Source organism: Benincasa hispida, chromosome 9, assembly GCF_009727055.1.
Source record: "Benincasa hispida cultivar B227 chromosome 9, ASM972705v1, whole genome shotgun sequence".
Lineage (NCBI taxonomy): Eukaryota > Viridiplantae > Streptophyta > Magnoliopsida > Cucurbitales > Cucurbitaceae > Benincasa > Benincasa hispida.
In genome coordinates this window covers 34,748,511-34,761,726 of record NC_052357.1, presented here as the reverse complement: position 1 = coordinate 34,761,726, position 13,216 = coordinate 34,748,511, and the positions used below count along the sequence as shown (strand labels likewise).

At 35.7% G+C, this 13,216-nt stretch overlaps 1 protein-coding gene across 3 annotated transcripts; it reads right to left on the bottom strand.

The window, feature by feature from the left end:
- Positions 1-1,332: 1,332 nt before the first annotated feature.
- Positions 1,333-4,150, bottom strand: LOC120084404 (INO80 complex subunit D-like). 3 transcript variants are annotated; one of them, XM_039040171.1, is made up of 3 exons: positions 3,821-4,150; positions 2,877-3,355; positions 1,333-1,886 (listed from the first exon to the last, which is right to left on the bottom strand). In XM_039040171.1, exons 1-3 carry the CDS (start codon positions 4,133-4,135, stop codon positions 1,637-1,639), a joined length of 1,044 nt encoding a protein of 347 aa, XP_038896099.1. In that variant the 5' UTR covers positions 4,136-4,150; the 3' UTR covers positions 1,333-1,636. The 3 variants fall into 3 exon arrangements, with proteins under 3 accessions (XP_038896099.1, XP_038896100.1, XP_038896101.1); XM_039040172.1 differs by having other exon boundaries at positions 2,877-3,363; positions 3,768-3,962; XM_039040173.1 differs by having other exon boundaries at positions 3,768-3,962.
- Between the last annotated feature and the right edge of the window lie 9,066 nt (positions 4,151-13,216).

Sequence of the window (13,216 nt, the reverse complement as noted above, 5' to 3'; positions counted from 1 at the left end):
TTCTCCAAACTTTACCATAACTTATATTTATACCATGTTGTCTTCTCATATAGTTTACAATATCACAAGGCCAACATGGAATTTTGTCATTCATTTTAAAAAAGGACTTTGTACATTAGCAACAATCCAAGATGTTACTTGTTGATGACCATCTTCCATCTTTAACAATATCAATAGAACATTGATGGATATTCCAACCACAAGACAGATCCTTGCAACGAATTTCAAATAAAGCTTTGTTTAACCTAGTAATAGTAAGTTCAAAACTGTTTTTAAGAGCAAGCAAATAAATTGAAAATTAATTATTTCAGTGTTGCCCTTAAGATGTTTCGAAGAATGATCAATTTCTGCTAATTCATTATTCAAATACAGTGTATTTCCAATGTTTAGGGCAACATATAAGACATGGTTAACCATTACACATAAATCAATTTGGGAGACTGATAAAATTGACATCAACCACAAAATATCTTTATCTTCAACAATCCTAATAAGATTCAAATTGGTAGAACCAATTCGGTATGGGAAAAGTTTACCTTGAATATATTCCACAAATTATTGGAACGATGAATTTGGTAGAATATATGCCTCAAAAACTCAAAAATCATGATAATGAAAATTCTCATCCCATCAGTCGTCAAAGAGAAGTCTAATCGCTGTTATAGCAAGAACAATAACTTGTAAAAAAACCACAACAAAAACTAAATCGATGAACACTTTATGTAAGTAACCAAAGTGATGACTATTTTTTTACGATAGTAATGAATATTCTTTTTTTCAAATCGTTAAAATAATATAAAACAATTTAAACCTTTAAGGATATAAAAAAATATTCAACTAATTTATTAAGAATATGTATAAAATTATGAAAAACAATTCAAAGATTTGAATAAATTTGAAATTTGATTAGATAAAATAAAATTTAATCATACACGAATATTTAAAATATAAAATTAGTAAAAAAAAATCTAGATATTTAATTAAATTGAGATTAACTCGAAAAGTGGTAAACACAATCTAAATTAATAATAAAATATACAGATTACATTAACCACATGAAGAAAATAAAAAGGAAATTGTTCTTAAGGAACGTTGTTCTCAAGGAAAATCAACAATTAGCCTATATACAGAACTCGACCTTGTTTATGATTCTACACTTACCATATATTTGTAATTTCATCAATAACAAATACGAACTAGACAAAGACAAATCAATGATTTAGAAATTTATGGTCATATGCATATCGCGTGAGTTGCCATAAATCTTATTATTGGCCGATTCTGCCATTTTTCATATCAAAATCCTAAATTTTGCCATATACTCCAATTCAATTCCCATAAATAATATGGCAGTTTAGGCACCTTTCTAATTAGCAAGCCCAAGTTAACGAAACCATCAAGAGAAGGAATGTACATCCCTACAATCTGCAATCAAATTCACGATGTGCATCGAGGGAGGGAAAGGAAGAAGGGGTTGGATAATACACAAAAATTGATTTTATCAACAAATTCTTCCGTTGGGAGGGGGTTGGATTGAATAGATGCAGGTTGTTCAGCTCGGTTTGAGGCTCAAACCAGCCGAACCAAACCGCTTCACCCTAATTCAAACGGAGGGTCCTCACTAGTCTTCACCTTCTCAGTTACTCTCAATTTTAACAGCAGTAGCCTTTCTCGTCGCTCTCCTTTTGCTTTGTATTTGGCGAACGAATTCAGCTACCAATACATGGAAATCTGGACGAAGCTTACTAGTCGAGGAGACGTTAAGACCTGCTTTTCTTAAATCTCGAGCTAAACACTTCTCACCTTTTTGTAGATGACCAGGGCAATAGCAGGGAACAGTTGATCTTAAAACGGGCTTTGAACATAGAAGCGGCCCTGACTGCATACTGTAAATGGAAAAGGGTTTCTTGTTAATGGAAAACGAAAAAACTTCATATTGCTGCAATGGAAGGTTGAGCTAATCAAAGTTCTGGTTAATAAAATCACAAGTCAGGCACCAACTTATAGTTTCCTCAACACAAGACATCTTTGCCCACCCAAAGTACAAAATGTCAATATGCATTGCCCCTAATTCCAGAAAAGGCTTCAAACACAAAGGCCCAAAAAAGAAAAATAAAAGCTCAATCGAAGGTTGTGAACATCAACTTTAGATCGATGCAAAAGAAGATGATGTGACAAATAATTCACAGCTCAACAACGTTACCTACTTTTCGATTATAAAAATATTCTTAAAATACACAAATAAAACCCCTAAACTAGCTTCTTTCCTTTGTAGAATCCACTAAAATTATTGGAGAGTTCTTTGGAAGGGAGCAGACCCTATAGGAGGCTGCCTTTTCATTAATCAGATTCAGCTCTCACTTACCTTGCATTGATGATATGGGATTGAGATACACAAAACATTAGAGGCCTAGGGGACAACAAAATTTCCTGTAAATATTGTAATGATAAGTTTGCTTGGGTTCTTACCACATGGTTTTCACTTGGTCAATTCAAGCAGTAGATAGATGACAACCATTGTTCATGTTCTTTAACTAAGAGGATTGGGAAAATGGTGCTATATTCTACAATGGGAATTTGAGAGGACTTGAACATTAGAAAAGCCTTTATCCTTAGCGTCTACTCTGACCAACTCTATCAAGATTTCATCTTAGGCCATCCAAACAAGAACAAATAGAAGAAATTCAAAGATTTATTTATGAAAGAAACTGTTAGTAAAGTTCATAGCAAGCAAGAACACATCATAAATCATCATACTGATACCAATAATAGGTAAGCATTCTCTATTCATTGCTATTGCTAATCAAGTAGAAATTTAACATTTAATAGTACTACTAAGCAGCGAAAAGAAATGATCAGTTATACAGAATGCAAACCTCTTGATTACAAAGGTACAACCCTTGTAGAGCCTCTGCTTTTTGTCCGAGAGGATATGAGCATGACAGTATTTTGTCAACGCCATTGCCTTTGCCTTGCAACCTGTGACATCACACCGTCTAATCTCATCACTCCCGGTCACAGAACCTAATCCTAGCTTTCCATTTTCCCCAATACCCTCTGGATAATCACCAATGCCCTCAGCCTCCTTCTCGTCCTCCTTAAATGGACTCTTGCCATATGTCCAATAATATTCCCTGTATTTGCGCTTGAGTTCCTCCAACAAAAACCAGTACACTTGCTTTAAGATTCGACAAAGTTGTTTCACTCTCCGGGACCGGCGCTCAAGTACTTCTCGACGAGCACAGACCTCAGAAGCGGCAAGTGCTCGATCGCGATCCGCCCCATCAATGAGAATAGGAAGTGGGGTAACAGGAGGAGGTTGAAACGAACCAGGCGAGCTTGATTCTGCCATGACCTACGAAGTTATCACATCCAAGACGATTATTCATAATGTCTGATGCAAGAGTGAAGAACAATTATATAGAAATGTATAACTACATAATCCCCTGATATTAAAATAATAATAATAATAATAACAACAACAGTTCTTCCGATCTCTGATCATCCTGTTATGTTCTTGAAGACTATGGAGCACCAAGAATCTATCAAAAGCTTTACTCAAACCCCCATTTCATGTACCATCAATTTTATACTAAATTAACTTCAACTACCAACTAAAAACGATTGCATAGAACAAGAGACTATCCAGCACACAAAATTCTCATGTAGAGCAATCCAAATAAGGTCGAATTGGGCAGGATTTTAGATTAACTTTGACCCTATTTAGAAATTGGTTGAATTGTAGAAAAAAAAAATAATCGCAGCACCTCAGCAACGAACGACTGAGAGGGGGTGGTGTTGCGGAAGACAGAGTGTGCACCTTGGCGACGAGAATGCGGTGGGCAGTCGGCGACGAGTAGAGGAAGGCTGTGCAGTAGTGGGTGCCGGCGAGGTTGCAGCAGAGAGGTAGACAGAGAGAGAAGGAAGAAACGGGCGTTTGCCGATGGAGGGTGGCGGCGTGCGACTGCGGCGGAGAGGGTTTGCCGGCGTAGGCTGTAGCGGAGAGGGGGATATGGAGAAGGAAAAGGGGAAAAACAAACCGGCAGAGATAGCTGTGTGGCGGCGGCAACGTGAGGGAGAAGGAAGATAAGGGTGGGAAGGGAATAGAAACTAGGGTTTCTTCTTTTAAGTTCATAGTGGTTTTTTCTTTAAAAAAAATAATGTATTATAAATATACGAATATGAATGATAAACATGGAAAATAAGTACTCAGGAAAATATTGAAAAGAATGGGAAAATTGCTAAGAATAGATCAAAATTAGGAAGCCCAAAGAGTTTTGGGGGAAAAGCAAGTAAATTTGTTCTATTTGACTTCCATCTCTCCTCTCTTAATCGTGGAGTTAATACGTTAGAGCTAGTAAATTTGTATAAGAGTCTAGAATTGTAATTTGTATAAGAGTCTAGAATTGTAAGATAAAGTTTTAAGATGATGGTAGAAAGTAGATTAAGAGAGAAATATTGAAATTCTCGATAAATGTGAAAAGTAGAAAAAGATGGAAAAATAAAATTACTCCATAAATGTGAAAACATTTACGATTGAATTTGAGTTATTTATATCAACTTACAAAGTTAAGAAGTTTGTGGACCAAATAGCCCCAAAGAGTTCTCTCTCTCAATCTTTCTTTCTCGTCCTTGGTAAACTTCTACGCTTTATTTTTATTGTTATAGATTGTCTCCTACTCTCATTTATAGTTTGGTTGAGTTATGTTGAACTTTTTTTTTCTCTTTTGCATTGTATTAAAATAGAGTTTTTTTTCCTAGCAAAAAACTTTTCAATTTTTTTATCTTGTGGGATCTATAAAACATGTGATCTTTTGAAGGTGTGAGACAGATGCAAGATAGGTGCAATATAGTTGCAAGATAATCGCGAGATAGCTGCAACATATTTCCAAGATAAAAATTAGCACCTAAAATAACATTAAAAATCATCATACCATGTGTATACCTATCCTAAATCGTCTAAATCTTGCATATAAATGTGTCACAATGAGTTAGAGGTAGTGGCAACAAGTTTTTGTGTTAGGAATATAGGTATTAAATATTTGCTAGATAAAAAAACAACACCTTAGGACTTCGTCTGGTAATCATTTGGTTTTCTGTTTTTAGTTTTTTAAAATTAAACCTACAAACGCCCCTACCAACTCTAAATTTATTGATTTGTTATCTACCTTTTACTCATGTTGTCACACCCCACTACTTTTTGAGCCTAGGAAAGGATATGACTGCAGCAGTTATCAACCCTTTTGTTGATACTTACTACCTAATAATACTAATAGAAATAACTCTGATACCAACATACAAACTCATACACAGCGGATGCCTCTATGGTAAAAAAGCATTAAGTTTACATACAAAATATTTAGAGAGATTACATTACTAGTTTCATAAGTCCTGATACCCAAAACCCCATATCCCTACATGAACAACTGTAACATGTGTACAATATTTATGGTAACCACCTAACAAGCAGGTTACAATAACTTTCATCCTTGAGTGACAGAGCAGATGTAGAGCTACCTCCTAAGGATTTGACCGCTACCTGGGGAAAATAAAAATGTTTGAAAATGGGGTGAGCTTACTAGCCTAGTGAGTGACTTAAGAAAGAAAATTGATTCTCATGCAAAAATCTCAATAAAGAGATTAAACTCAAATATAAATTTTTACAGTAACCTTGTACTGCAGTATAAACATTTTCCTAGCATAAAGCATATAAAGTTGTTTTCATCATAAAACATTAAATTGTTCCTTAGTTGAGAATAACCTTATTGTGGTTTAATCCCAACGTCAACTGCTTAGTCAAGAGAGAACCCTTTTGCTCAATCTCTGACTTTAACTACCAACGTGCACGTGGCCATAACTAATTACCGTCATACCTTAGGTACTTTTGCTCAGATACTTTCTCAAAATGTTCCTCAGTATTGAGCTGCTCGGATACCTTCTCAAATGACCCTCTGTATCGAGTTTCAAGTAAAACTAGTCATACAATGACTTTCTCTTTAAAGCACGTAAAGCAATACGCATAGAAAATATGTCTTTAAAGATACTAACACATGCTTGATGTAATTAAACACACATAAACAGTTTTCCAATAAACTTTCATACATAACATAAGTGCGTATAAAATATTACTCATGGTTTGCTTGGAAATTACTTTGCTAAAACTTAGCTAGCAGAGAATAATCTTTCTTTTAAACATTGGTTTTCTTTATAAACATTGTAAAACATTTATCACTCACAACTTTAGAAAACATTCCTCAAAGGTCGATATGCTTCTATCACTGTTTGTCCAATACCTGTGGACATTAAAAGCACAATATTAGCTATAGCATAATGTCTCCCTTTTGGGGGACATAACCCTTAAGTAAGCTTGACGTTTAGCCTTCCCTTTTGAAGACTTTCACTTAACACCACCCTTGCTGTATACCTTAACAACTAGGAATCTGTTGAACTTTGGCTCATGCCAAAGCTTCCAACCACTCTTCACAAACGCAAACCACCACTTATGCCCAACCAACACTTTTCTCTCTGAAGTGTTCTTGCGGCTGCCGTATTGGTCTTCTCAAGGCTGGCTATATATGTCCAAGATCACCTGCAAGCTTCTCCTCGCCTACAAGCAGGTCCAATGCAACAGAAAAGCTCAGGCCCTTGGTCTATCTAAGCATTTCCTTCAAGGCATGTTCAGACTATACTCACTACTCAAGCAGCTGCCTGCTGTCATGAAATTTCCATATTCATCTTACGAAATTAATAACTTGAATTCTAGACCTCCTTATCTCAAGAAATTCCTTTCTATAAACTTGTTCAGAATTGTCTTCAAAAGCCTTACATCAAAATTTCAGCTTCATACTTCTTGTGATCTATCGTAAGAGACTCAATTTCTTTAATACATTGCCACGGATTCACCCACTACCCAGAACAGAACCTCTAGACCTTATATTTCCTTCTCCGGCCTTAATTCCTCGGTAACGATGAGGCTTTTCCAGACTAGAGTGATCACCCTCTGAAAGTGACTCTTTAAAGCTTTCCAGCATACACTAAGAACTCTAAAATTTTCATGGAGGAATTGATCAACACTGATCGTTTGAAGTTCGTACCTCCCTTTTATTACTGCTTTTCCCACCGCTTTTCTCCATTAAAGCATAGCATGACACTTCATTTTTCATGGAGTTTAAATTTTTGGTGCTTCAAGGACATCTGAGGTGCTTTAACTCGAGTGATTCATCAATGTCGGACTTATACGAATGTTCCAATCATTTCTCATAGCTCTACCTTTGCTCTCATTGTTAAGTCCTCATCGTTCAGTTGATCTCACGTTGATGCTTGTCATCCGACGATCTTCGTTTCGACTCTAGCTTGCCCATACGATGTAGTACCACAGCCTATCACCATGCCATCTCATCCATTGTGCAAGATCTTGCTGGCATGCCCACTCCTTGTAGCGCTAACGTCCCCATCGTCTAGTGTGCAGCACGGACTATTCGTCTAGCGCCATCGGCCCAGTGTCTCGCTCTAGCACTTGATGCCGATCGGTGCAGTTGACCAACACCCCATCACATTAACGCTATCGTCCAATCGCATAGCGCTATCGTTTAGCGCAAACTCTTCGCATCATCTAGCGCTGCACATTTGCCGCACGATCGCCTTACTGCAATCGCCTCCTTGTTACACAATTGCCTACCTCATCGCATAGCACTGCACATTGCCGCACGATCGCCTACCGCATCGCTCCTTGTTACACAATTGCCTACCTCATCGCGTAGCGCCGCTCACTGCTACACGATCGCCCAACGTCCATGCTCGCGCACACTTGAGGTTGTCGCATGCTTGCTAACCTCTCAAGACTTTGGCTGCTGCATGCCTTCCCACGCATAGATTTTCCTTTTGTCCACACTTTGGCATCCTTCAATGCCCAAATAACCTCTCAAATGAGCAAGGCTAATGCATGGCACAACACTTAGCCAATTTTCTAGCCTCCAACGCATGGGTTACACTTAGCCAATTTTTCAAGCTTTACCCAAAAGTCAAGTTTTCAAATTCAATTTTCTTCTAACTTTTCACCCTTTTCTCTACCATTACACATTAATTCTCACATCAACCTACTCACCACACTGGTTTCAATAGGGAACATATACAAGTAGAGAAATTAGGGTTCAAGGTTCACACATGTTTTCAAAAATTAAGCCAAATTCTAAAAACTAAAAAATAGTTTTTAAAAACTTATTTTTGTGTTTTGGAATTTTGCTAGGAATTCAACTTTTCTATTTAAGAAAGATGCAAACCATTGTCAGAAAATGAGAGAAATAGGTTTAATTTTTAAAAACCAAAAACCAAAATCCGGAAACAAAATGGTTACCAAATGACACCTAAATGACAGTAAAACCTTCCTAACAAGTTATATACCCACCTCAAATCAATTAAAAAATGTATATAAATGTGCTATAATGAGTTAGAGGTCGTGGTTACAAGTTTTTAAATTGGAAAATGGGTGCGAGATATTTGCAAGATAAAAAAAAATCAATACCAAAAGTTACATTTAAAACTGTCCTGACATGTTATATAACCACCCTAAATCACTTAAAGCATACATATAAATGTGTCACAATAAGTAAGAGAGAATTGTTGCAAGTTTTTGTGTTGGAAGGTAGGTGTGAGTGATCGACCAAATATGTATGAGTGGTGAAAATAAAAATGGATGAGGTCTAAGTAGAAGCATACACTATTGCTGAAGTAATAAACTTAGAGTATTCCAAGAATAGAATCCCATAGGATTAGGTGTAACAACCTGCCCTAAAATTTTCTTGTAAGCAGTAATAATTTATTTTGGATTGTTTGGATAGATTGGAATTTGAGATTTAAATAACTTGCCAAATAAATTTCAATTTAATTATTTTCGGATTAATTGGGATTTCATTTGGCTTATGGTTAAAATTAGATTATTATATTAAAATAATTAGATTTTTATTAAAAGTTGGAAGATTTATTGTTGGGTTGTATGTCCTAAAACTCGCAGTTGGTAGAGTTAAACATTTTATATTATCAATAAATATGCTATTCAATATTTCTTCAATAAAGTTGCTATTGAATTTGTAAATTGCACTTGTAAAGACTAAATCCAATAAACTAAGATCCATGGCTATTATATGAATACTCGAACTTTATGTGAAGACATAAAAGTGGATCAGGTTCAAGTAAATAGTCAAAATGATCTATAGTATACGAATAAGGTTGAGTGCCTTATTCTAGTAACACTATTGGATGTGGCCCACTCTGTAGTTGTTACAATTTGTTGTAAGATGCTATAAACGAAATGATTCTGATTCGTTCATGTCTTGACATGAGGAGTGGGGATGTCCTATCCAATGAGTTTGCATAAGATTGAACCAAGAAATAAGTCACTCGTACTTTATAATGTTATTTGTTGTTTAAGACTGACTATTTCGCTTAGATGACCTAGATAACTTGATTTTAATCCTGAGCTAGTTATGAACTCCTATTTATTCGGGATTATCCTTAGATTTTCATAGGTGAAGGTTGACTCAACAACACCGACTCAATAAGCCTCCCATTTCAGAGGTAAGACCGGGTAGATAACTCGGGACATAGGGTGCAAGACAGAATTCATGCCTACCAAATTGAGGGAGAGGAGAAAAGTTGTTCTCTTAAATGCTGAATTCGGGTCTTGAAAAATGGGCTCCACCCTCTCATTGGCCCGAGAGGGATCCGAATTAGTGATTGGATCACAAACCAATTGTTCATTAGAAGATCGGTGGAACTTAAGGAGTAATATGTAATATCGGGGGTAAAATAGCATATTGACCCAGTCGTTATTACGAACAACCTGTGAAGGGTTGACTTACTAGTTATGGTTATATCATGTGGACACAAATATATCTACAGTGAGGAGAGTGCAACTATCGAGCTATAATGGTATGACTTGATAGTTAACAAGTACTGATTAAGTCGGTCTAAAGAGTTTAGCCAATTAACCTTAATCGTTAGAGCTTATGATCTGTAGGTCCGTAAGGTCCCTCTACTAACTCGTAAAACATGAACACCTTGAATTATTAAATTGGGTGAATTTGGAATGATATCAATTTGAATTGTTCAAATTGAATTTCAATTTGGAAATGTTCAAATTGAAATTAGGGTTTTGAGTTTGAATAAATTCAAAATCGAATTAGGGTTTGTTTAATTATATTTGATATAATTAACGTTTCATTTGTTAAAATTAAACGAAATTGGAGAGTTTATAATGTTTAAATATTGATTTAAATATTAATTACATGAATAAAATTCATGTTTAAAATTAGGTGTGTGATTAATTTAATATTTGATATTAAATTATTTAATTAATTAAATTTGTTTAATTAATTAAAAATCAAATTAATTTCCAATTTTAAATTCAATTTGAGAACTTGAATTTTGAAATGTTGAATTTGATTAATTATGAATTAAATCAAATTGGTTTTAATTAATTTTGAATTAACTAGAAAATTGAAAATTAAGATATTAATTTGAAATTGCAAAATGGTTTTAGTGGGTTTTTCCCACATTAAACCAAGTAAGAGGTGTAACCTCCTTTCAATCCCACCTAATCCCACTTTAAGTGTTGAACAGCTGCTGGCCATCAATCAGATTGAAGGTGGTTGCATGTTGAGATTCAATAAAAACTCTCAGATTTGAAGAAGAAACTAAGGAACTTGAGCTGGAAAAAAGTTTGATGTTACTTCTTCTTCTTCTTCTTCCTCTTCAAACCCACAAAGAACACTTTCCCAAATTCACTCAAATCTGAGTTCCACCACTCAAATCCAAGGCTGAGAATAGTAGAGAATATCTTTTGGTGGTTCACGGTCGATTTGGAGCTGGATTAATGTGAAGAGCTGCTTGGAATTAGAAGAAATTATCAAAGGTATATTCATCTTGAAACCCTCTTCAATTTTCTGCAAATGCATGCTTTTAGAACTCAAATTAAATGTAACTAGAGTGCTTATTGATTCTGTTTGCTTCCATTGCATGCTTGTGTATTCTATCATAAACAAGAATGACTATAACTTGACTACCCTACTCATCGAGTTGCAGACTTTCCAATCCTTATTGAAAAGCAAGGAGAAGAAAGGTGAAGCAAATATTGTTTCATCTTCTAAAATGTTCCATAAAGGTTCGACATCTGGAACTAAGTCTATACCTTCTTTCTCTGGCACCAAAAAAGATGGAAGAAAAATAAGGGTGGAAAGGGGAAGGTTGTTGCTAACCCAAGAGTTGCTACTCCAAGGGGTAGACAACCAGTGAGAGTTGACAAGAAAAAATGTTTCCATTGCAACCAGAACAGGCACTGAAAGAGGAACTGCCCCAGATATTTGGTAGAAAAGAAGAAGGTCAAACAAGGTAAATGTGATTTGCTTGCTTGTCTGGGGCTACTAACCATGTTTGTTCTTAATTTCAGAGAATTAGTTCCTAGTGGCAACTTGATATTGGAGAGATGAAGATGCAAGTTGGAACCAGGCACGTCGTCTCAACTGTGGCAGTGGGAGGTCTCCGGTTAACTTTATAGAGCAAATTTCTCACTCTGAATGATGTATATGTTGTTCTTGATTTAAAAAGGAATTTAGTTTCAGTAAAGTGTCTTTTAGAACATTATTATCAATTAAACTTTTCTTATAATAAAGTGTTTATTATTAAGAACGGTATTGATATATGTTCTGTTAATCTCGAAAATAATTTGTATGTGCTAAGGCCATTAGCAACAAAGGCCCTCCATAACATATAGATGTTTAAAACTGCTATAACTCAAAATAAACAACTTAGAATTTCTTCTAAGGAAAATGCCCATCTTTGGCACTTAAGACTAGGACACATTAATCTCAATAGGATTGAGAGGTTGGTGAAGAATGGACTTCTAAGCGAGTTAGAAGAAAATTATTTATCTGTGTGTGAGTCTTGCCTTGAAGGCAAGATGACTAAAAGACCTTTTACTGAAAAAGGTCATAGAGCCAAAGAACCTCTAGAGCTAGTGCATTCAGACCTTTGTGGTCCAATGAATGTAAAAGTTAGAGGAGGTTATGAATATTTCATCACTTTTACTGGTGATTATTTAAGATATGGGTACGTTTATTTAATGCAACATAAGTCCGAGTCTTTTGAAAAGTTCAAAGAATTCAAGGCAGGAGTTGAAAATGCATTAAATAGAACGATTAAAACATTTCGATCTGATCAAGGTGGAGAGTTTATGGATTTAACATTCCAGAACTATATGATAGAACATGGAATTGTATCCCAACTCTCAGCACCTGGTACACCTTAGCAAAATAGTGTATCAGAGAGAAGAAATTGAATCCTGTTGGACATGGTTCGGATGATGAGTTACGTTTTCTTATCTTACTCGTTTTGAGGCTATGCAGTGGAGACTACAGCGTATATTCTAAATTGCGTTCCCTCTAAGAGTGTTTCCAGGACACCTTTGGAGTTATGGAATGGTCGTAAAGCTAGTTTACGTCATTTCACAATCTGAAGTTGCCCAACACATGTGTTTGAGGCTAATCCTAAGAAATTGAAACCATGTTTTAGGTTATGCCTATTTGTAGGCTACCCCAAGGGAACGAAAGTGTAACTAAATTTTTGCACATTACAACAATGGATGGATGGTACAAGCTCATGTCCCCATTACCAGTTCCCCGACAACGGCGCCATAAACTTGTAACGCATGTATTAAGATATACAATGATTGATGTACTATGCTCGAAATGATGCGATACTACCACTAGATATGCGTTAATGATGGGTGTTCACGTAGTATGCCATGCGTTGTCACAAGTTTCCTTTCGATAGAACCAAGTGTAATTCCACCACAAGTTTCTCGTTTTGATCCAAGGTCGAACACGGGGACTGGTTTAGGTTATTGTGGTATGTTCATGATATATGCGACCGGGTTTTCAATCTTTAAAAATGTGTTTGTACAGGTATATAAATTGCGATAAAATAAAGTAAAGCGGTAAAGATGCGATAATAAAATGAAATATAATAAACCTAAGCTAGATGATACAAGATACAAGCTTCATGTACAAGATGTTGGGGTTAAGGCTACTGTGGAAGTTGTGCAAAGATGTGGAATGCGGCGGCAAGTCTTATGAACAAAATAGAAAGAGAAAGACAAATAATATAAACAACGCAAGTTCTCAATTGCGTTGAAGCTACAAATGTTGTTCCGCTCTTCTCTTAG

Excerpts from the sequence above, each read along its gene's own strand:
- LOC120084404 (XM_039040171.1), bottom strand. The coding sequence starts at position 4,135 with ATGAACTTAAAAGAAGAAACCCTAGTTTCTATTCCCTTCCCACCCTTA. Across the intron at positions 3,356-3,820 it reads ACCGCATTCTCGTCGCCAAG|GTCATGGCAGAATCAAGCTC; the intron begins GTGCACACTCTG and ends ATAACTTCGTAG. Across the intron at positions 1,887-2,876 it reads TGTACCTTTGTAATCAAGAG|TATGCAGTCAGGGCCGCTTC; the intron begins GTTTGCATTCTG and ends TTCCATTTACAG.